Raw genomic sequence first — 24,444 nt, 5'->3', positions numbered from 1 at the left:
GGGCTTTTCACTGGCCAGGTGCAAGAACCAACATACATGTTGATGGATCATGATGACCAAAGGAAAGCGTGGAGGGTGCTGATGGAGTCGATGAAGTGCGATGCCACGGAGCCTTTCACGTTCATTTTTGAAAACATCCTGGACATGGAAACCTTCATGATTATTTGCAAAGACACCCTCAACCTGAGAGTAAATGCTGGAGTTGGCGTGCACAGTCACCCATATATATTTTGTTAGTGTGAGTGTATCTGGGTGACTGTGCACCCCACAATCTGCGTGAGAGAGAGAGAGAGTGCATGTGTGTGTGTGTATGTGTGTGTGAGGGAGAGAGAGAGAGAGTGTGTGTGTGTGTGTGTGAGGGAAAGAGAGAGAGAGAGTGTGTGTGTTTGTTTTTATTACATAGTGGGGTCCTCAACACGTTAGCACACTCACATAGTGGGGACCAAAAACATAGTGGGGACCAAATCCCCGATCCCCACAATGTTTTGCTTGTAATCGGCTCAAGTGGTGGTGCTGATATGCCTAGTGCAGTTTTTTGTCTTGATCCTCTCCATGAACAAAAAACAGATTTCTATGTGTGTGGCTGCGCTGCTCTACAGCGCCCCTGTAGCCTGGTCACGGAACTGCACCTCTACACACATATGACGTAATAAATGAAGGTACACATTTTTTCAACTGCTCATGCGCGAATCGCTTAATTAAATGACAAAAACAACTTTAAACAGTGTCTGTCAACGGGGAAAGTACATTCTTACAGGTAATTAACCTACTTGTAAATATTATATTACATAATTCAATAAATAAACATCACAAATTTGAATTATTTTCAAGAATGTTCATGTGATGGAGTTTTCTAATGAGATTAATTAACGTTAAAGTTTTTAATAAAGTTTTTATATAGTCATAATTTTTGAATGTGTTGAATGAACTATTGATCAATTAAAATTTCACGTCGTTATACAATTTAAAGTGTTTACTTGTGCGTGTTAATGCGTATTGTAAAGTGTTAAAAACTGCGGAGTGGCAGGAGATTGTGAGACCGCGTGACATCTCTGAATCACTGGAACCGGAGGAGCGACGGGAGACGGGACCTGTTGAAATGAGACCGAGAAGAAGAAGAAAACCATTAAAAGATGCGGAAGATCATCGGCAAGACCGACGCACTGGAGGCCAAACACATAAACGATTATAAAGGTAGGTTTGTAAAGAAGTTGGTTGTTGTTGTGACTGGATTGTGAAAGTTCCCATCCACTCGCATTATTTGACTGACAGACGGCAACGGTTGGAGTTAAAAATCATCATTTGTGTTCTACTGAAGAAACAAAGTCATCTACATCTTGGATGTGCTGGGGGTAAGCAGATAAACATCAAATTTTCATTTTTGGGTGAACTATCCCTTTAAAGGATGTCACTAAAGAACTCAAGAAGAAGCTGATGATATCCAGTGAATGTGCTTCTTTGCTTGAGTCAATTGATGATGTGCCAAAGCACATCTTGTTGAATATACAGCAGGGGAAAAAAACAGCTAAGTACTCAGAGGAACTGATGCAGTTTGCCACCACGCTACATTTTTACTCCCCAAAGGCATATGACTATGTGCGTGACAATTTTCGGAAAGCTCTGCCACACAGTCACACCATTCGCAGCTGGTACAGCAGTGTCTCAGCCGATCCAGGATTTACTGTGGCATGGAAGATTAAGTGGAAGTACATTGAAGCCCTCAATGAACTTCAAGAGAAAGAAGGCCTGCGACTGGGAAACATGCTAAGAATAGCTCATTTACAGTGGAGAAAACAAAAAATGAAAGTTCACCTGGCAGCACAGATCTTCAGCAGCAGTGTGGCAGATGCCATGGAGTTCTGCGAGCAAGGCTTGAAGATGGAGGAGTTCAAAGGTTGTGCTGCAACTGTGCAGTTTTTGCGCACTGTAGATGCAGCTTTTGATGCGCTGAACAGCAGAAATCCTCTTGGAAAAGGTTTCAAAGCCCCAATCAAGCCAACAACTAAAGATCGGGTTGAGACCATTTTGAAGCAGGCAGAAACCATGCTCCGTGGCTTGAAGGTCCAGCAGTACAACAAAATGGTGCCACTTCACACCACCAAAAAAAAGACTGCCATATATGGCTTCATTGCGAATGGCAGAAGTGTTCTTAACATCTACCATGACCTTGTGGAGAGGGCCAATGCACCATGCAGATATCTTCTCACCTACAAATTAAGTCAGGACCACTTGGAGATCTTCTTTGCTGCCATAAGAGCAAGAGGTGGTCACAATGACAACCCCAATGCCAGGCAGTTCAGAGGAGCATATAAACGCCTACTTGTGAGGCACCAAGTGAAAACAGGCACAGGGAACAGTTTGCTTCGAGACAACACCCACATCCTCAACTCGACACCTGCATCTGTGAATGTTGCCCAAAGATTGGAAGTGCAGTTGGTGGAAGTGAGCGTGCCTGAGTATGACACAGTTCCTGTCCTCCCTGATGTATGCAGCCTTTCTGAATACAAAGAGGCAGCAATCAGCTACATCACAGGATTTGTGGTGAAGAAGATGAAAGAGAAAATCACCTGCTTGCCGTGTTCACAGGCATTAACATCTGATGGTGCCGCACATGATTTCATTCATCTAAAAGACAGAGGTGGCCTGCAGAAACCATCACCAGGCATGGTGTCCGTTTGTCTGACCACAGAGAAATACATTCAGAGAAGCATCACAAGTGGAGGTCACCTTCCCTGTGGATGAGGAATCACATTAGCCATTTCCAGTGAGGTTCTAGCAGATTGTGCCGAGAGAGATCTTTTCCCATAACTACACAGCCATATGTTTGCTACATGTGTTGAAATGAATCACTCATTTATTGGTAAAGATGGCCTCCTTGTGGTACTGCAAAGTAAGATTTAATCACTTTGCAAGAAGGCAAACTGAAATGGTTCGCAGACAGCTGACTAAATTGATCCATTTTTATGGGGAATAATTTGTGGATATTTGTTGCTGTCGCATTTTCCATCTACCATCTATTGTTTTCTTTGCTGATGATTCATGCCTCCACTGATCCTCCTGAAGTTCTGCTGCTGCTGTTGCTGCTACTGCTGCTGCTGGTGATGATTTACAGTCCGCATAAACAGGACTGAATCATTCACAGAAGACACCTCGACTCCACTGATCCCCCTTAAGTTCTGTTGCTGCTGCTGGTGATGATTTACAGTCCGCATAAACAGGACTGAATCATTCACTAGACACCTTCATCATATCTTAATTTTCTTTAATATGTGGTTGTTGTTTTTTTAATAAGCTGTTCAGTCACAAGAAGCCATTGTTAATAAATTGTTGAAATTGAATTTAACATTGTTCCTTCTAAGTATAAAAAGTATGACTGTTTGTTTTAAATACAGTTTACACTCTAGAGTTTCCAGTTACCATTACATGACGTTGTCATTTTTTGTTCATGAATAAAACATAAAAATACAATACCAAAAAATGCATTCCTTTCATTTCAGTTTGAGAAATGAATGTTCATGATATTTATGTTACATGTTTCTATAAATGTTATGTTTTTGTTGTTTTGTTAATATTTTTGTATATAGTTAAGAATTTACATGTAATGTGCATTTCTGTTGTTCACAATTTTCAATGTCACAAAATCTGTTTTGTCTCATCTGAGTCAGTCTTGTTTGTCAAGTATGTCTTGTCCTGTGTCCCACTCATGGCCTGCACCTTGTCGTGGTGAGTGGGCTTTCAACTAAGATGGGCCACTTTGTTGAAATTTATGGTTGGATCTGGTGTATAAAATATTTTTTTATCTGTCCTGTCTTAGGACATTGAGGATTGAGAATGATGAAGAGAGAAGATACACACATAAAGGTTAGTCAATTACTGAGGAATCTCATATTTGAGTGAACTCTCTTAACACTGGTTCATGTTTCTCAGATTTCTGCTACCGGTCCATCAGACAGCATGCTATTATGTTGCTCTCAATACAGCTGCTTATTCATGATGTGATCTTATGACATTGCCAAAGAGTGAAGACATGAAGACATGACATGAAGGTGAGTAATTGATGACAGAATTTTCATTTTTGGGTGAACTAACTAACTTTTAAGTTTTGAGGCATGAGCTTTGCACTTTGCTTTGCAATAAATGTTTTTCATGAATCCTTTTCTTTATGTATATATTTACAGAACCTGCATTAGATTCAGACCCAGTGCCACGCAGTGACAACATGGAGGACTCACCACATGTGTAGTATTCCACTCTTTATGTAATTCTTTGAGTATTGTCTGTAAATGAACCACTGAAAAAAGGTTTAAATTCTAAAATGCCAAACTATGTATTGTCAGTGAAATCTGCAATAGTATTATGAAAGTAATGTTACAAGAGACATGTTAGACAAATCAGTATTTATGTAATTTAATGCCTTATATATTCATATTACTCACACGCTGCTCTTCACACTTGTTGGCTTATACAGTTACTCGGTTTTTCATTTAAAAAACTGTTGATTGGAGTTTAAAATATACAATTATTTACAAAATCTTGACTACATTCACCATGGGGAAAATGGCTGAGGTAAAGCAAAGGGTTTGGAGAAAAGGAAAAGGAAAGAAGGAGAGGAAGAGCTGTGACAGAACAAGTGTGATGACTTCCTTTGTGTAAACATTGTTCATGAAACGTATACATAAAGTGTAAAAATCCTAGACATTTTTTATGCCACAACTTTGGGTAGAAAGTTCAAATTCAGCAGTTCAAACCCTACTGGATTTGGTCTTTCAAACACCGGGCAATGTTTTTTAAAAATATATAATTTCCCAATGGGGCCAAATGAACTTGATCATGCAAAAAATGGCCAGGATCTGTGCGCTTTATCTGACGATGATGCACAATGCCTCCACCAATAGACAAAACAAAGGAAGTCATCACACTGTTAATAAAGCGCCGGGCTTTGTCCATTTTTTGGGGGTGTGCAGACCTCCACTGGCATCTCTGTGTGATGGCAGAAAAGATGATTTTCATCTGCGGGAACTTCCTGTGGAGGTCTTGCAAGTCCTGCTTGATTCCTGCAACAAGCTTGACACTCTTGATGGTTCCGAGGTCGTTCCCGCCACAGTGCATCAAGAGGACATCTGGCACAGCTCTTCCTCCAAGCTTTTCATATTTTACAAAGCTATGGTATGCTGTATGTCAGGAATACTCAAAAGTTTAATTTCGTTTCCAGCAAAGGATTTAGAAGTGTTTTTTTTTTTTTTCTCTAAGTTTTGGAATAGTCAATGTAGTTTTCTTTGCTGCCAAATTGAGGAGAGGCACTCAGTTTTGGTGATTTTTTTTTTTTATGGAGAATAAATGCATATTTTTCCATCCACTCATTTTTAAGCACACCGTTTTCGTTATCAACTTTATTTCATTTTAAAATGATGACTTGAAACAGCTCACATCAAACACTAAAACATCCCAGGATTCAAAGGTCTTGTTAAGGTAAGCCGGCATGCTTAGCATAAAACACTTTACAGAACCATTTTTAATCAATATTGGTGATGTAGATGCGCTTTTCTTAAATCACAGGTTAAAATATAATTAATTAAACCTTCGTAATAATAGAGCTAACGTTATGCAGCTATTGTTGATTTCCGGACGGATTGAATATAGCTGGGACAAATAACTAATAAAACTTGAGTTAGCTTATATCATTCTTAAATTAGAAGCTTAACGCTGAAATCAAAATAGAACATTTATTTCTATATATTTTTGTTATTTATACTTACGTTTGAACTCTGTGGTGGCTGTGAAATGTGAGGTCATTTATTAGAGATGAGCCGGATACTCGGCTGAAACGAGTATCCGGTACGGATAAAGCACTTCTGCCGAGTATGAGTATTAAGCCGCCTTTCCACTGCACACGACATTCGCATCCGATTGTCGCATTTCGCCCCCTAGCGGCAGTCGCACGGAACTTAGAAATTGGTAGTGAAGCAACCGTTACCCTCGGCTTATTCCAACCCAAGCAACCACCATGGTAAACTGAACGATTTTAATGAATGTAACGTTAATGCATGTATGAATATATCCATACAAAGCAAATGACCCTCAATACATTTGAAATAAAAACATACTAGTAGATTTTATAGAGCTTCAACGTAAAAATTTATTTAATAATCATAAAATATCTTTTTTTGTTTTACATAATTATTGATAACCACCATTTTAAAGAAATAGTGTTTATATAATAACGTTAAAGTGTTAAAATATTGGTAATTCTAACTTCGTGCTCATCGTTTTGACTAGAGTACATCATATCCGGTCGGCCGGTCGCATACGGTCTAGCCCGTCTAGCCGCAGAAGTTCAAATATTTCAACGCATCTGAAGCTCAAATCGGATCCGAAATTTCCGCATTCGCATATGATCGGAACTCCACGCAGCCCCCGTACTACTCTCCATTGGAAACGAATGACTTCCGGTCCAACGGCTGTCGTTTGTCGTGTGCAGTGGAAAGGCGGCTTTATACGAGTAATACGACTCAATATCTGTGCTCGGATTGAATGAAAATCATCATTGGGTAGCTGATTGTGTCAGCGTTCTGTGATAGGCTAGTCACAGCGCCACTCCCCTACACACATACAGATGTATTTTGTTGCTGTGTATCGCTCTGCTCACTCACAGTGAAGCCTCGTTTACACTGCACACATGTGCGGCGCGTTACGGCTGCGACGCGGCTACCGGAGCTGATACACGGCCACTCTAGTCAATGCTTGTGTTTACACCAGCCGCGCCGCGGCGCGTTTGAGAAGCGTCCCAGAAGCGGCTCGACGCAGCGCTTCGCTAAAGATAGGCACCTCGCCTATTTTCGACGGACGTCGCGTCCAAGACACGCAGCTCAAATACAAAATAAAGTCAAAATAATCACCCTGTGTAAACTCCCGCTCATATTTCACATCACTAGGAGGCCCGCTCTCTCTCTCTCTCTCTCGCTCTCCCTCTTACTCACTCTCTCACACACACACACTTGGGGCCTGTACCATGAAGCTGGATTAGCTGGCTAGCCCGGTAAATTTCAGATTAGTTTGCACCAATCCTGGGTTTTAGGTACCATGAAAGTGACTTGGCTTTTAGCAGTGTTCATTGCCATGGTAACTTACGCTCCACGGCTAACCTGCTCCGGGGCAGGTTATGTTCAGGGTTAGAGATCTCAAACTGAAATTGGACCAATCAGGTATAAGCTAAGTGACACTGACACACCCAACGCAATAAAGTCACTCCCCCAGTTTCTCTTCCTCCAAATTAAAGGTCATTATATAGTAAAAACAAATATTTAATGATGAAATTGTCTGGTTTTAATGATAATATAATTTATATATGATCTATATTTTTATTAATCCATTACACACATGCAAGTTTAGTTTAACAGTTGTTATTAAGCACTTAGTTTCAATGAATATTGATCATATGTATGCTAATATAAATAAGGTGTAAATATACTATTTAAATATGACTACATGTGAGCTTGTATGTTTGAGTCTCTATCGCTATATATTATTAACCATATAAACTAACTTCACTTGGACTGATAGAGAAAGATCATTTCTTTTATTTGTCCTCTTTCAAAGATTAGTATTTTCCATTAGTGTAAATGCGTTTAAATTCTTAATTTTCAGTGAATTGAATCTCGCTGGCTCTCTCGTGAGAAGTGAATCACAGTTTATTTCTGTTGCAAGGCATGTGATTGGCTGTTCACCACTGATGTCACGGATTCATGTGCACGCGCTCCACAAACTCAGGATCAAAGCCTGAGTTGACAGAGAAAGTTGATGATCAGCCTCATGGTACCAACAAAGCTGGATTGGAGTGGTTTGGTTTTGTCAACTCGAAACTAATCCTATAACCCTGAGTTTGTTCATCTACCATCATGGTACAGGCCCCTGGTGTGGAACCAAAAAAAAAAAAAAAAATCACACTGATCATTAAAAAATTAAAAGAAATTTATGTTGTTCATTACATTTTACTTCATAATTGCACTGCATTGTTTTGTTTTCATCGTTGCAAAACTTGTTCTGTAATATAGTTTGTTTGCTATCATGATCAAAACCATTGATCTGAGGCTCAATCCTGATGCTGTCCTGTAAATATTTTTTCTAATCAGCAATAAATCTAACAATTTCTGATCAACCCATATCAATTGCATGCTCAAAATAACATACTGGTTAAAGCCCCGCCCATTTCAAGACCAGTCCCGCCCACTTCCGGGTTAGGCCCCACCCACTCCGAGTACAGATACAGATACAGATAATTCATATAGTTAACAGATACAGATACAGATAATGCTGTACTCGCTCATTTGTTCAACGTTAATCCTAAAATGAAGATAACAAAAATGAAACAACAATCCATTCAAAATATATTTATTTTATATGAGAAAAAAAATGCATGTGGTCGTTATCAGTTCATTACAATGGAAGGAAGTGGCGTCGTGTCGTCCATCTTTTTTACAGTCTATGGTTCCACACCCGTAAGACCTTCATTAATCTTCGGAACACAAATTAAGAAATTTTAGTTGAAATCCGATGGCTCCGTAAGGCCTTCATAGGGAGTAATGTCACTTCATCTGTCAAGATCCATAAAGGTACTAAAAACACATCTATATCAGTTCATGTGAGTACAATGGTTCAATATTAATATTATAAAGCCACGAGAATATTTTTGGTGCGGCAAAAAACAAAATAACGACTTATTTAGTGATGGCCGATTTCAAAACACTGCTTCAGGAAGCATCGGATCCTAAATGAATCAGTGTATCGAATCATGAATCGGATCGCGGTTCAAACCCGCCAAACGGCTGAAATCACGTGACTTTGGCGCTCCGAACTGCAGAGTCGACACACAGATTCACATAGTGTTCCGAAGCTTCCTGAAGCAGTGTTTTGAAATCGGCTATCACTCAATAAGTCGTTATTTTGTTTTTTGCCGCACCAAAAATATTCTCGTTGCTTTATAATATTAATATTGAACCACTGTACTCACATGAACTGATTTAAATGTGTTTTTAGTACCTTTATGGATCTTGACAGATGAAGTGACATTGCTCCCTATGAAGGCCTCACGGAGCTATCGGATTTCAACTAAAATATCTTAATTTGTGTTCCGAAGATTAATGAAGGTCTTACGGGTGTGGAACGGCATGAGGGTAAGTAATAAATGACAGAATTTTAATTTTTGGGTGAACTAACCCTTTAAAAACTTACATTTTGTCTGTCATCCCTCCTCGTCCTCCTGTCATCTGCAAAGCTTTTCGGTAAAATCTGAAATAGTGTAGAAGTGCCTTTTGATTGTGCTACAAACCAGTCAATCAATCTACCTATCTATCTACCTTTTAGTAGTTGACATTTAGGGGTAGACAAAGTTGACATTTATGTGATCAAAGTCGAGTCAACATAATTAATCGCTGATGACATCATTAATGAACAAATAAGCCTTTACCTCGAGCCGAGACTCAAACGTGGGTTGCCTTGTGCACAACTATGGTATAAGGCACTCCAACATAAAAGCTTATTTTTATCAGTTCTTTTGTCTTTGGGTTGTTATATTTCTCACAGGTTTCTTTTCATACAAAAACAGATATAGATAGTAAAGATTACATTTATATGAATGAATTAGTGAGAGAGCGATTGTATGTAAATTGCACCTGGTAGCGTCTAATAATGAAGCTGTGTGTTTTAGTTAAGAAATATATGCTAGAGCTTTTCAGTTTCTAAGCTATTTTATTGATAAATAACAGAACAGTGCTGACAATACATTTCTGTGCCACTGAATGATTATCTATGTGGGCGATCTTCATGTGATATGTGCGCTACTGTCTGTGGGTACGTAATGCAGCAGCAGTTTAGAATGGCGTTTAACTTACCTGTACATTAAGCTGTGTAAAACGTGCATTTACGTGATCAATTTTGAGCATACAGATGGTATAATCAAACATATCTTGTCGATCGTTCTCTGTGTATGCATTTATTTGTCATTTTAACTGAAACAGAGCATAAAAGTGTACTTCAAAGATTTATTATCCTGTTGCGCCCTCTATAGGCCATGAATGATCAGCGACTAGTCGATGTCAAGCTTAAAGCATCATGGCAGAGCATTAAAGTTGACTAGTCGAGTAGTCTGTTCAACCCTAATGTCAGCCTCAGACGTCACGCCCACGAACGATTTGTTAAACATCTGATGCATATGCATATGTTTCCTGTATACACACAATGTCTGTGTTCTCAAATAGTTATTGTTTTTAGTACATGTAACCTTAAATATTCTAAATATTGTTAGACAAATAAACAGTAAGTAATAAAATAGGAACAAATAATCAAATTATGAGTAATAGCACAAAAAAATACAACAGAACAAACATATAAATGCAATAAACGGTGCTTTTCAAGTTTTTCTTGTGGTGCTCAGTCCGATCTAGTTTCAACAGCTTTTTTTCAGAAATCGCTTACTGCACCTTTTAAACATAACCTTATCATGTTCAAATTATGTTAAATTTTCCTTTAAAATACTGTATGCACTTACGCCTTGGCATATATATTGTGTCATTCCCATTTTGAATCAAACCCATTCTTATTCTTGTCAGGCGCACTGTCTGTGGTCGTTGTGTCGCAGGTGTGCCCTGACCCCTTTGGAACATCCTCAGTCTTAATCAAAACATAATTTAGAAATGTCACATCATTGCCATCATAAAGACAGACACATCATTAAAGGGAGTCAAATGAGTGTTACATTATTGTTTTACAGACAACTCTGATAACAGCAATGCTTTTCTTTGTATTGTGTTACACACCACACTGAAATGTTGTTGGCGTGGATGAGGGGCACACATTGGATCACTTTGGCACAAATCTGTGCACTGAATGTAGGAACAGCAGCATCCTGATTTGCGTACTCTCCTGCCACAGTTCTTCCCGTCAACTACTGATATAACCATGGGCGACATTAGGGAGAGGGACAATATTTTCCCGGGTATACTTAATTTCCCGCATTCCGCTCCGTCTCGTACACAGTTGAGCACTCAAGCCTTTCAAAGTTAACATACTCCTACTAAAATAGTCTAGTGTTTGAAAACAGCGTGGATCACTAACGTTACCAAACCAACAAACAGCAATGCCAAGTACAGACTAGGCCTATTAAATTTAATTGATTACCTATCCATAGGCCATTCTGATCAACAGCGCTACTTATAGGCTATAACAAAGTATAAGAAGAAGAATCCCCCGTTCTAACTTGGCCTATCAGGTGAACCTATGTTATTTATAAGCATACCTGTCGATTAGACCTGGACCTAGCTGCAGAATGTCCTTCTTCTTCTACAAGTCTGTTTTGAATCAAAGAACTGTAATTCTTCTCAACGGGGCTACAATATCACAGCGGTAATGATCTTGCTCATGAGTTGAAACTGCAGGTAGTGAGTAAAACTGCATTAAATGTCTGTTTTGTTGACAATAGGCGCCTGAGTGCATATAATGTAAACAACACGAACGTAGTGAATTCATAAATTCATTATTCATACGCTATATTCATTATAGTGATTCAAAAGTTATCCATGGATAATGCGATGGTGTATTGTGTGTGTTTAAATACAGTTCAATCAGGACCACTTAAGTCAAAAATTACAAGAGACAAAATTTAGTCAATTTTTTATTGGCATATTTTGCTAAAGTTACAATTTGGCGGTATGGCTCTGTTCTAAATTCCAAGTTCCCAAAACCGGGAACAGCAGCAGCTTCTGGGGACAACCTCCCATTTTTTAACTGGGAGAGCAGCAGAAAATCCCCCTTTTGAGAACAGAGCCTGCATCAATGACAACAGAATGACACAGATTAAGTTCAACACAAGTTTAAGGAGAAGCTGGGGAGGAGGTGGGTTGCAAGCAGCGTGCAGTGGAAGCAGCCAAGCAAGCAGAGAGATGGAAGCTGTGTTTAAGTAATGCGCCTTATTTTAGAGTTGCCAATGGAGTCCATAGAAACCGGATCAGCTGATATGGGTGTGGCTGGAATTTGTGAATCAGCTGATAGCGGAGCTTGACTACGAGGCCTGCCTGAAATAACGCTGATTATTATTAATTTTTCGTTATTATATAATTATTATTCGTTATTTTACTTTTTTACTTTATTTATTTTATTTCCCAACTAATGACTAGTCCAGCTTATCCAATAAATTGCATGTATGGGGGAAAACTAAAAAAATTGTTCACTTCTAAGCACTTTTTATTATAATATATTTCTTTACATAAATACTATTTTCTACTTTTCTATATTTTTTTTTCTTCTTAAAAACTATAATTTCATCATCCGGGCTTTCCATTATGTTGCACGTGAGGGGTAAAAAAGTAGCGTCCTTCCACTTAAAGAGTTGACAATGGCGTTGGAATTGGTTGCTAAAAAGGGTACTACTTCGTCTATATGGCAATTTTTTGGGTTTAGATCTGATGAGAGTGGGCAGCCAAGGGACCCGACTGAAGTGTGCAAGATCTGCTCATGTGTGATCCGCGCAAAAGATGGGCAGATGACCAATCTTCATCTTCACTTGCGTGTTTGCCATCCAGCAGAATATGCCACCTTGCCTGCACGTGCTGGGCCTAGCAAAAAAGCTAGCCAGGGTCAGCAGACGATAACCGGAGCTTTTGCAAAAGGCACTAAATATAAAACTGACAGTAACAGATGGAGGCAGTTGACAGATGTGGTAACTCGCTTCCTGGCCAAAGAAATGGTTTCGTTCAATACAGTGGAGAAGCCGTCGTTCAAAGCCATGCTGCATACCTTTGATAAACAGTACGAGCTGCCAGAAAAATTTCTCAAAGACGGTTACCTTTTCAACGAGGTTAGAAGTAACATCACGAAAGAGCTTGGTGATGTAGAATATTTGGCCCTGACAACGGACATGTGGTCCAGCTGCAATATTATGCCCTACATGTCAGTGACAGTGCATTATGTAAATAAAGAGTGGACACTGCAGTCCAAATGCAGTCCAAAAGCCATACAGCAGATAATTTGGAAGAAGCACTGCGCAAGGCAATTAATGACTGGAAACTACAGGAGAAACAAACTGCCTGTATAACTACCGACAATGGGGCGAATATTGTTGCAGCCATCCGGCAGTTGAAATGGCCATGGTTAAGTTGCTTTGAGCACAACTTGAACCTGGCCATAAACAACTCACTTGCGCAACAGAGGGCCAGCACAGACCGAGCTTTCGGGGTTTGCCGGGCAGTCAACTGCATTTCCGCACAGCTGGCTAAGGTGAAGTGAGCCGCAGAAAGCACAAGTGGAAATGAAACTTCCTGAGCACTCACTGATCACAGTAATTTTAAAACAGTTTTTAAAACGTGTGTTTGCCCAAGACAAAAGCTGCCGCCCACTCCCCCAGCTGACATGGCAAGACATGGTGATGACACCATCTAGAGGATGATGCGTAAAGCAACACTGCTTGACCCAAGATACTGAGGGGACCATATGAAACCTCCCGAACTACATTCTACAAAATCTGAAATGATGGAAGAGATTGTGAGAGAGATTGCTCTGTTGCTGCCATGGCCAACACCAGGTCCCTCACATGCTGGAGAAGATGGAGCGCAACCAAATGCCGGCGTCGCCACCATGTCTAAGAAAAAAAAGTGGTCTTTGTGCAGACTTCTTGCAAAGAGATCAGCCACAGCAGCTGCAGCCACGCTCAATGATGAGCAAAAGGTTGAGTCAGAAATGACCATGTACCTGCAGGAAATGGCCATCAATGGGGAAGAGGACCCACTGACTTGGTGGAAAATGAACGAAAAAAGGTTTCCGTTCATGGCAAGATTAGCACAGAAATATCTGTGCATATGTGCTACCAGTACTCCATCAGAGCAGGTCTTCAGCACAGCAGGGAGTGTAGTCACACCAATCCGCTGATTATTAAAGCCAGACAAAGTTAACATGTTGGTATTTCTGGCCAGAAACATCGAAATTTAAACATGTATGTAAATCCCGTGTTTCATTCTGAGTGTTGTTCCTGTTTTCTTGTTCTTTGTTGTTCTTCTGTGTTTTAATAAATCTGTGTTATCAGAATCACCTTCATTCTTTCATTTGATTTGACATTATGGCCAAGGAAAATTGTATTTAAAGGTATTTATTAAGCAGACAAAAGTTAATTGATGTTCGCTGAATTCTGGGTTTATCTTAAACTGCCGCTTCAGTGCAGTATAGCCACAGAGCTATGTAACAATGAGCACGATCTCCCGAGACACTACAATAGGCTACTAATAATTCATTAATAAGGGCTGTTTTCTTGTACAAAATTAAATATTTTAAGTTAAATGTACAGTGTTAGACATGTAAAAAAGACAAGATTCTAACAATGTCAAGATCAAATGCCACGGTATTTTCAAATAGCCAATGCATTAGTTATATTTTCAATTTAATTTACAGAGCAATTCCTGCAAAGATTTTAGGTTAACTAGTCTATTGAAGAGACTAGATTAGTGTGTGTATTTTTTTTAGTGTCTATGGTGTCAACTCAGACTCACAACGGAGCGGGGCATCACGATGGTGTCTCTGCATCGTGATGTCCGTCAACCATTACGATGGACAAAGATATCGTCCATCGGCACAACTCTAATTGTGAGGATTAATCTGTGTTTAATTTAAATGATGAAACATTTGAAGTATTTAATTTCTGTAGTACTGCTGTACCTAAATACTGACTTGAAAACCTTTTTATTTATTTATTTGTGCTTCTGCTTGTAATTTGTTTATTTGTTGTTTAAATCAAGCTTCCTTTTCTTGTGTGTCACCAAGCATAAGAATTGTAACCCCATTGTAAAAACACAAATACATTCCCAGATAGCAGACCAACCTTGAATCAACATTGAATCAATGTTAATGCATTAACCAAATTTTTACTGAATCAATGTTGAAATTCAATGTTGATTTTTCATCAGGTTTGCGCCCTGAAATAATGTTATTTCAATGATGAAAAATAGATCAACCTTAATTAAATCACGTATTTAATATTGAATTAACGTGGAAACAATATCAAATCATTCTTGCTTTATGTACTATCTCTATTTCTACTAATTTCAATCAGAGACAATGTAAGGGCAGCAGTTAATATTGTTTTAATGAACAATTCACAACTTCCTTCAGTTTACATACAAATGTATTCATTTATAACCACACACTGTTTGAACAGGAATTAACATCACATTCAGGAAAAACAAGTGGCTGTAAAAATGGCATTTCTTGGTGACTAAAACAAATAGACCTGGTTTCACAGACAGAGCTTAGGCCAAGCTAGGATCAGACCTTAGTTCAATTATTGAAGTAGCTTTTATAGACATGCCTTAGAAAATTGTTTATCTTGAGACAAAACAATGGCAGTGACATATTTTAAGATCTGTTTTCAGTTAAAACTGCTCAGACAATAGCACAGACAAATTGTAAGATGTCAGTGCAAGTTACTTTCAGTTAAAACAGCTCAAACATGCATTTTAGTCATTGGAAAAAGAGCCTGGAAAACTGTGACAACATAAATGCAATCTGCATCTGTAAAGTTTAAGTAAATACAAAAGGAAACTCACCAACAAAGACAGAAACACAGTAATACAGACTGAAACACTACCACAGTTCACTGTTCAGGACTTGAAGCTTTAAGGATTGAAGCTCTTATGATGCAAAAAGTATATCCTTATTCATTAAATTGATACTCTGACGAACTCAGGGATTTCCACCACGAGCAATGCCCGAAAGCTGATCAGGAGCATAACAGAGCCAGATTTGCAGAAACAGCAAATACAAACTTTAAGGCCTCCTTTTTTCAGCCCTCACTTGATGTAAGGCATCTAAAGAAAACAAAAACCAACAGGAAGTTAGAACTACACAGTGTTCTTAAACATGTGATCGGTAGTAGTGTATGACTGACAGAAAGTGGGTCATAAATATTCGGAAATGTGACTGTTACAATGTACAACAAAATTAAGTGAAACTTGAAATATGATTTTAAAAAAGTTTTAAGTTAAAACACGCATAACCTGATATTGCTGAGTTCAACATGTTCCTGGGTCAACATTTTTGTTGATCCTGGAACAACATTCAAATCAACCAATCAGATTTGAGGGACAAGTTTACAGATTATATCAAGTTTAGGCTTAAAATCATGAATTTGTGCTTCTACATCAGTGTTATTCATCTATCATTTCCCTCTGATTTTTGGGATAACTTATGGGTAGGGTTAGGTTTAGGGGTAGGAATAGGGTTAAGACTAAATTTTCAGACTAGAATGTTGGATTATTTTCTGGTTTATTTTTCCTTTTTGTTGTTTCTTTGGTACTTTGGGTTTTTTTGTAGACACTGTATATATTCTTCACTGTGGACTAAATTACACTTTGCATGAAAAGTGTTTTTGCGAGTAAGCCATCATTTTTACATCCCCTCACGGACTTACACTTCCTCCCTGAAGGCGAGCTGGTGGGCTCGTCTTCATCACATTTGGTGGCAGTGGTGGGATGGTGACTCGCAAGACAGCGCCGAAAGGTAAAAAACCCAGGGCGGGTTATGGTCCCAAGTGAAGGCAGTGTCAGAGGAGGAGACCTGGAATTCTGTTGAGACTACAGAGGATGAGGAGGGAGCCACGAGTCTCCCCAAAGTCTCACCAAGGAGCAATATCTGCGGGAGCTCCGAGGTCTTCGTGATTCCATTGTGCAGTCGACCCATCCTGCTGAGACCTCCCAGCGTACGAATGGAGCTACCAACGCCAGCACCGAAGGTATCCACAAGACACAGACCGGCCTACGTCCAAGACTCCCCGAATATCGCCGCACCAAGAGAGCCGATGCTGTGGGCTGATCCGAAGATGCCGAGCTTCCAGCAGAGGGAAGACATCAAGAATTATCTTCGGCGGTTCGAGCGTCTGGCCAGGACCTGGAGGTGGCTGGAGGAGTGGAGCTATCGTCTGGTTCCGTTGCTGACAGGGCAAGCATTGGAGGCTTACCTGGCAATGGACGAGGAGCAGGCTGAGGTCTACACTGACCTGAAGGAAGCATTGCTGGAGAAGTTCAACATATCTCCAGAGACCTACTGTCAGCGCTTCTGATCATCTACAGTCCCAGCTGGAGAGTCACCAACGGAGACTTACCACCAGCTAAAAAATCTGTACAGGCGGTGGGTGTGACCAGAGGAGCACTCTAAAGAGGAGATTGGTGAATTCATCATCCTGGAGCAGCTTCTTCGGGTGCTACCCTACAATGCACACACCTGGGTGAGAGAGCACGAGCCGAAGTCAGGACTGGCGGCAGCAAAGTTGGCTCAGCAGTACCTGAATGCTCATCGCAGAGGTCTTCGTACTCAACCACCCAGAGGTACTGTACGTGGGGTTTCACATAACTCTGGGTCCGATACGGGTCGTGTTGAACTATCTGACAATGCACAAGGCCCAAGACAATGACTTTGAAGAGTTCGAAACCGACCACCGGGCCCTAACCTGGATCCAGTCCATGAAGGACCACAATGCCAGAGTCACACGGTGGTACCTCACTTTGCAGCCTTACCGCTTTAAGATACGGCACCGACCTGGCAGACTCAATGTGGTAGCCGACTACCTGTCCAGATTTCCGGCCAGTATGCAGCTTGGAGAGGGGGAAAGTGATGTGATAAGGTCACATCAGCTGCCACCGCTGAGAAAGCAGCACTGGCACACATACACACACACACACTCCTGTCTACTTACCTTATTCATTCTCTGTATCGTTCCTCCCAGCCATTGCCGCTATTGTAGTAGCGGGTACACACACAATCACAATAGCACATGGACATTCTCCCATTTCTCCACTCTCCTCCCGCCATCCATTCCATATCCATTTCCTGGTCATTTTATACACCTATACTGCACTTGTCATCTTGTTTTGTCTCTGTGCTGTTTGTTGATGTGGGCATAGTCAGTCTTCCGGTGGGAAATGCTGCGCTGGCCAAACCGAACGATTGAGCGGTGGCTGCTTATGACGTCACGGCCTGGTCGCACCAGCGCAGCGTAACCGGAAGCTGACGAAACCATTGTCCAATGTGAATAGGTGTTTGAGTGTGTATTGAAATGTCCAGTTTGCTAAATGTATTATGTGTGATTGGATTATGTGTTTATTATTTATATATATATATATATATATATTTAGGAATTATTGTTGTTTTATCATACTGAATATCAAATAGATTAAGTATTTTGAATGAGTATTATGTTTATATGTACCCAAAGATGGGGTGGCCCAAAAAAGGGCGGGGTTTGGCCTATAAAAGCCAGGCCAAACATAAAGACAGTACTTGTTTACCAAGTCGACGCAAGAGTGCTACTGTGGTGCCTTGAGCAAACTCAAAACCCCTTTCTTTTTGTATATTGTGGATACCTGTGTATATATATCTTTGTTGAATTATTTTCTGGTTTATTTTTCCTTTTTGTTGTTTTTTGGTACTTTGGGGGTTTTTTTTGTGGACACTGTATATATTCTTCACTGTGCACTAACTTTTGGCACTGTAAATAAATTATACTTTGCACGAAAAGTGCTTTTGCGAGTAAGCCATCATTTTTACATCCCCTCACGGACTTTCACTTCCTCCCCGAAGGCGAGCTGGTGGGCTCGTCTTCATCACACCGGCGTTCTAGAGCAACACTGAAAATGCTGTCTTTGGATAATTAAACACGATTGTTCCATTCTCACTCCCTGTTTTTGTCTGTAACTGTTTTTTTATCCTTGTGGAAATATCCAACCTGGTGGGGTTATTTTGCCTTGGACTTCACAGGACAGTGCTGTTCAACGTGCTCCCGAACTCAAAACGACTTAAAAGGACAATCTTGCACACACACATACAGTGGTGTGAAAAAGTGCTTGCCCCCTCCCTGATTTTTTTATTTTTTTTACTTTAATGTTTTAGATCATCAAACAAATTTAAGTATTAATCAAAGATAACACAAATAAACACAACATGCAGTATTTTAATGAAGGTTTTTATTATAAAGGGAAAACTAAATCCAAACCCAAATGGCCCTGTGTGAAAAAGTGCTTGCCCCCTAAACCTAATAACTGGTTGGACCACCCTTAGCAGCAACAACTGCAATCAAGCGTTTGTGATTACTTGCAATGCGTCTGTTACAGCTTAGTGGAGGAATTTTGGCCCACTCGTCTTTGTAGAAATGTTGTAATTCAGCCACATTGGAGGGTTTGAGCATGAACCGCATTTTTAAGGTCAAGCCACAGCATCTCAATAGGATTGAGGTCAGGACTTTGACTAGGCCACTCCAAAGTCTTCATTTTGTTTTGCTTCAGCCTTTCAGAGGTGGATTTGCTGGTCTGTTTTGGATCATTGTCCTGCTGCAGTACCCAAGTTCAGTTCAGCTTGAGGTCACGAACAGATGGCCGGACATTGTCCGTCAGGATTTTTTGGTAGACAGCAGAATTCATGGTTCCATTTATCACAGCAAGTCATCCAGGTCCTGAAGCAGCAAAACAGCCCCAGGCCATCACACTACCACCACCATATTTTACTGTTGGTATGATGTTCAAGCGAGGCCTGCAGTTCTTTGGATGTTGTTGTGGGGTGTTTTGTGAGTCGTTGCTGTGCTCTTGGGGTAATTTTGGTCGGCTGGCTACTCCTGGGAAGGTTCATCACTGTTCCATGTTTTCACCATTTGTCGATTATGGCTCTCACTGTGGTTCGCTGGAGTCCCAAAGCTTTAGAAATGGCTTTATAACCTTTTCCAGACTGATAGATCTCAATTACTTTCTTTCTCATTTGTTCCTGAATTTCTTTGGATCTCAACATGATGTGTAGCTTTTGAGGATCTTTTGGTCTACTTCACTTTGTCAGGCAGGTCCTCTTTAAGTGATTTCTTGATTGCGAACAGGTGTGGCAGTAATAAGGCCTGGATGTGCCTAGAGAAACTGAACTCGTGTGATAAACCACAGTTAAAGGCATAGTTCACCCAAAAATGAAAATTTGATGTTTATCTGCTTACCCTTACAAGCAGGCATCCAAGATGTAAGTGACTTTGTTTCTTCAGTAGAAGACAAATGATGATTTTTAACTCCAACCGTTGCCGTCTGTCAGTCAAATAATGGGAGTGAATGGGAACTTGGATCAATAAGAGTCAAAAAACCTTGCATAGACAAATCCAAATTAAACCCAGCAGCTCATGACGACACATTGATGTCCTAAGACATGTAACAATCGGTTTGTGCGAGAAACTGAACAGTATTTATATAATTTTTTACCTCTAAAACACCACCATGTCAAACTGCGTTCAGCACTCGCTTAGTGAGGTCTGACAACGGCAGTGATGTCTTGTGCAACTTCAATAAGTGCTAGACATCACTTCCGCTGACAGAGCACAATCAGACCTCACTAAGCGAGTGCTGGTTGGACATGGTGGTGTTTTAGAGGTAAAAAATGATATACTGTTCGATTTTTCACACAAACCGATCGTTTCGTGTCTTAGGACATCAATGTGTTGTCACAAGCCGAAGGGTTTAATTTGGATTTGTCTATGCACGGTCTTTCGCCCATTCACTCCCAATCACTCCCATTATTTGACTGACAGATGGCAGAGGTTGGAGTTAAAAATCATCATTTGTGTTTTACTGAAGAAACAAAGTAACCTACATCTTGGATGTGCTGAGGGTAAGCAGATAAACATCAAATTTTCATTTTTGTGTGAACTATCCCTTTAAGTTATGTTTCAACAGTGGGGCCATGCACTTTTTCACACAGGGCCATGTGGGTTTGGATTTAGTTTTTCCTTCATAATATCCATAATATCCTTCCAACATTTATTCTTTGTTTTGTGGTTATTTGTTGTATCTGCACTCACTCAAACAGTTTTAGGAGGGAAAATAACAAACATTATTTGTGTAGCCTGCCTTTAGGCAGAGTGTTACAATCTTCACTGCATGTATAGTTATTACCAAACGAACTATAAAACACAGCTCTTCCACTTTTCATTTCCATTTTAAAAATATTAACCATATGTGGCAATATGTGCATATAGTCTGCAAATATAAAACACACCCCTCACTCTTTTTGTTAAATGTCAGTTTTAATGGCCAACAATAGCCAAATACCCATTATAAAAGTACAAGCAATAGGTATAAGAAGCTACAATAAAAAAATAAAGCAAACAATTCAGTCAAACATACAAAATCAGCGCTCCAGTAGGCTACAACAGTAAACTAGAATGCCTAACTATATGAAGTTATGAGATTAAACTTTTAGTTCAACAAATTATAGATTTATGAGACCAAAGATCACCCATTAGATTTACAAAAGATGAATTATATTATCTTTAACCACTACAGAGTCACGAGAGCCAGCGTCAACCAAACCAACCAGCGTCAGAGCCAAACGTCAGAAGGATTAGCCGAGGTTAGGCTGTTCTCGGTGGGGTACATGAGCGCTGAGCGCCCGGTGATTGCCTGGATCTCACAACTCCAAATAGGTGCTTCTTTTTATCAATAAACCACAAATTTGAGCTTTTTAAACCAGTACATTCCTACATGCCTGAACACTCTTAATTTTACATATCATGGCATAATAACAGTAATATGTTTAAATTACACAGGTTTTGTGCTTTACTAATGACGCTTGCTGGTTAGTGCGTGATGCATTCTGGGATACCTGGCTGTCTCAAGTCCGCACTAGTCACCTCTCGATGCATCCTCTCATGTGTTTTCAGTGTTCCTGACTGACTGAATCTCTTGTCACAGTGTGAACACTTGTAAGGTTTTTCTCCAGTGTGGATCCTCTCATGTGCTTTCAGAGTTGATAACTGACTAAATCTCTTGTCACAGTGTGAACAATTGTAAGGTTTTTCTCCAGTGTGAATTCTCTGGTGCACTTTTAAATGGTTTGCTGTAGTAAAAGTCTTCTCACACTCAAAGCACATGTACTCTCTCACACCTGTATGTGTTTTCTCATGTTCTTGTAAATTATACAGCTGTGAAAAACTCTTTCCACACACAGAACATGAATGTGTCTTCTCCTTTGTATGAACTGTCAGGTGTCTCTTCAGGTTTGATGACTTTAGAAATGTTTTGTCACACTGATCACATGTGAACGGTCTCGCTCTGGTGTGGATCCTCATGTGTGCTTTAAGACTTGATGATCGTGTGAAACTCTTCCCACACTGACTGCATGTGTGTGGCTTCTCTCCGGTGTGGATCGTCATGTGTTCTTTAAGGTTTGATGATAGCGTGTAGCTCTTCCCACACTGATCACATGTGAACGGTCTCTCTCCGGTGTGGATCCTCATGTGTGCTTTAAGGCTTGAAGATTGACTGTAGCTCTTCCCACATTGATCACATGTGAACGGCTTCTCTCCTGTATGAACTCTCATGTGAACCTCAAGATGTTGTGTCTTTGAGAAACTCTTTCCACACTGAGTGCAGGTGAAAGATTTCTTGGCTCTTTTCTTTAGAAATGTCTTTAGTTCTTCACTCTCATTGCTTTCTTCCATCAGGTCTGAAATAAGAGGAAAAAAATTCATTTAAATTTTCAGTAAATCAAAATAAGTTAAAGAGAGAAATATGAAGTGAAAGGTCATAAAATTGAGTCTTGCTGTGATAGACAACTGCTATAAAATATTCAGATCATTTTGATGCACAGTCCAGAATTAATCAAGTATTGACATTTTATACAAATTGATTTTATTTTTCATTTTATTTTAAAGTAAAAAAGTATCATGCCAATTACACAATTAGACATTTAGAAGACAATAAATACCAGAGTATATCAGAGCTTGAGTTGAAGCTGCTTCATCGAGCCCCTCCTCAGTGGACAGCAAGCCAAATTAGCTAACTTAATATAATATAAAGCTTATATGGGCAAACAAACTTGTTAAATGTATAACTGACTGTGGGACATACTGCAATGGCTGATCTGCTGTCTTCATTTAATTACCCAGGCCAGAATTGATTTTTGGGGTCTTTTTAACATTTTAACACTTTTGGTAACATATGATTAGATTTTATCATACATTAAAATTGTAGATTTTTAATTATAGACTATTTATGTTGGTGAGACTATACAAACTATACAAAGATGCAAAAATGTGCTTGAAGACAAATATTACAATGCTATAAGGAGAATACAAAGTATAAAAACGAAATGAGGGGGAAAGGAAGGAATGAGGGGTGGGTCAAGTTTGGTCAAGGCGTGTCCTGTGCTCTTTCTCTGAGATCTTCTCTCCAGGGGTGTTTTATTGCAGGGTGTTTTATCTTAGCCTTTGCTTTAGCAGGAAAATCAAGCCTTACACATTTTTTTAATTTAAAACATTAGAGCATATTCCTGTAGTATTTAATTTATTTTCCTAAAACTGTGTAAATATTAAGGGCCGTTCACACTAGACTTTTCCTTCCACTGACTTCCTTTTATGCACATGTGAATGTGAGACACCAGTACCACAAGATCAAGTGAATTTTGCGGAGTGGAGAAGATGTAGAAGATTGCATATTTTCAAATTTTGGAGTGATTATTATTTGTTATTTATGTTTTTATAAATATATCACATCATATCTTGCCGTTGCCGCGTCTGTAGAAAGTTCACATGCTCAAAGTCTAGACTGACTGCATCTTTAAATGTGTTATTATCAGTGTCCTACATGATTCAATCAACCCTGTTACTTCTGACATGATTTTCCTCCTTTTAAAACCAGAAGATTTCTTAAAACTGTGACACCAGGAAGTGACATCATCTGGACTCATCATGGGAGGACAAGAGAATAATCTCAATCCATTGTCTCAGTTTTTACACAAATGAATGACTGCATTCATCAACCCTGTTACCAAATTTACTGTAAGAAGAGATTTTGCTCAAGTTACACTCACAACCCTGTCAGCCATTCTGGAAAGATCATTTACTACATACATTTTGGTGTTTACAGTTTATTCCTAAAAAATAACAGTGTTGAAAACGGTATTGAAAAAAGCTTAAATTCTAGTAACACTCCTGGAAATTGTGAACCAGATATAAAACAAATGTAAAATATTTAGTTTGATCTGATGAATGTTGTTCATCATGAACAGGTGAAGAATAAACACCAACCTCTTTGTTCTTCAGTCTCTTCTGTGTGTTTCATTCTGCAGGGTTCTGGATCACTCATGTTATTTCCAGTTTTCAGCTCTTCCTGAAGCTTCAGTGCTCCTCTGATGGGAATATTCCAACATTTAAGGATGAACTGGGAGGAGCTTCACTGATGATGTGACTGCTATGGGAGGAGCTTCATTAATTCATTGCAGTGGGCGGGGCTTTGTTGACTGAACAGCAGATTGGCTGGAGGAGCTGATCTGCCCAAATCAAAAATAAATCAATTACTGTGTTTGTTTTTATAGGGTTAAAGTCCAGAGATCAAACTGTAGTGTCTGCATCAAATTAAATGGACAAAAGTGATTTTAAATAGAAAACCCACT

The 24,444-nt window shown here is 39.6% G+C and overlaps 1 protein-coding gene across 1 annotated transcript in view; it reads right to left on the bottom strand.

The window, feature by feature from the left end:
- The window catches only part of LOC137006699 (zinc finger protein 271-like), a gene marked incomplete at its 3' end in the record, with an annotated part of 69,918 nt that extends 45,781 nt beyond the window's left edge, over positions 1-24,137 (bottom strand). The window contains exons 1-2 of the mRNA XM_067367680.1: positions 24,080-24,137; positions 21,791-22,497 (exon numbers count right to left, since the gene is read on the bottom strand). Of these exons, the coding sequence (XP_067223781.1) occupies positions 21,791-22,497; positions 24,080-24,137 (765 nt within the window). The remainder of the gene's footprint in view (positions 1-21,790; positions 22,498-24,079) is intronic.
- Between the last annotated feature and the right edge of the window lie 307 nt (positions 24,138-24,444).

This window comes from Chanodichthys erythropterus, chromosome 3, assembly GCF_024489055.1.
Source record: "Chanodichthys erythropterus isolate Z2021 chromosome 3, ASM2448905v1, whole genome shotgun sequence".
Taxonomy (NCBI): domain Eukaryota; kingdom Metazoa; phylum Chordata; class Actinopteri; order Cypriniformes; family Xenocyprididae; genus Chanodichthys; species Chanodichthys erythropterus.
The sequence above is the reverse complement of the archived record's forward strand: the minus strand, read 5'-3'. Positions and strand labels throughout refer to the sequence as shown.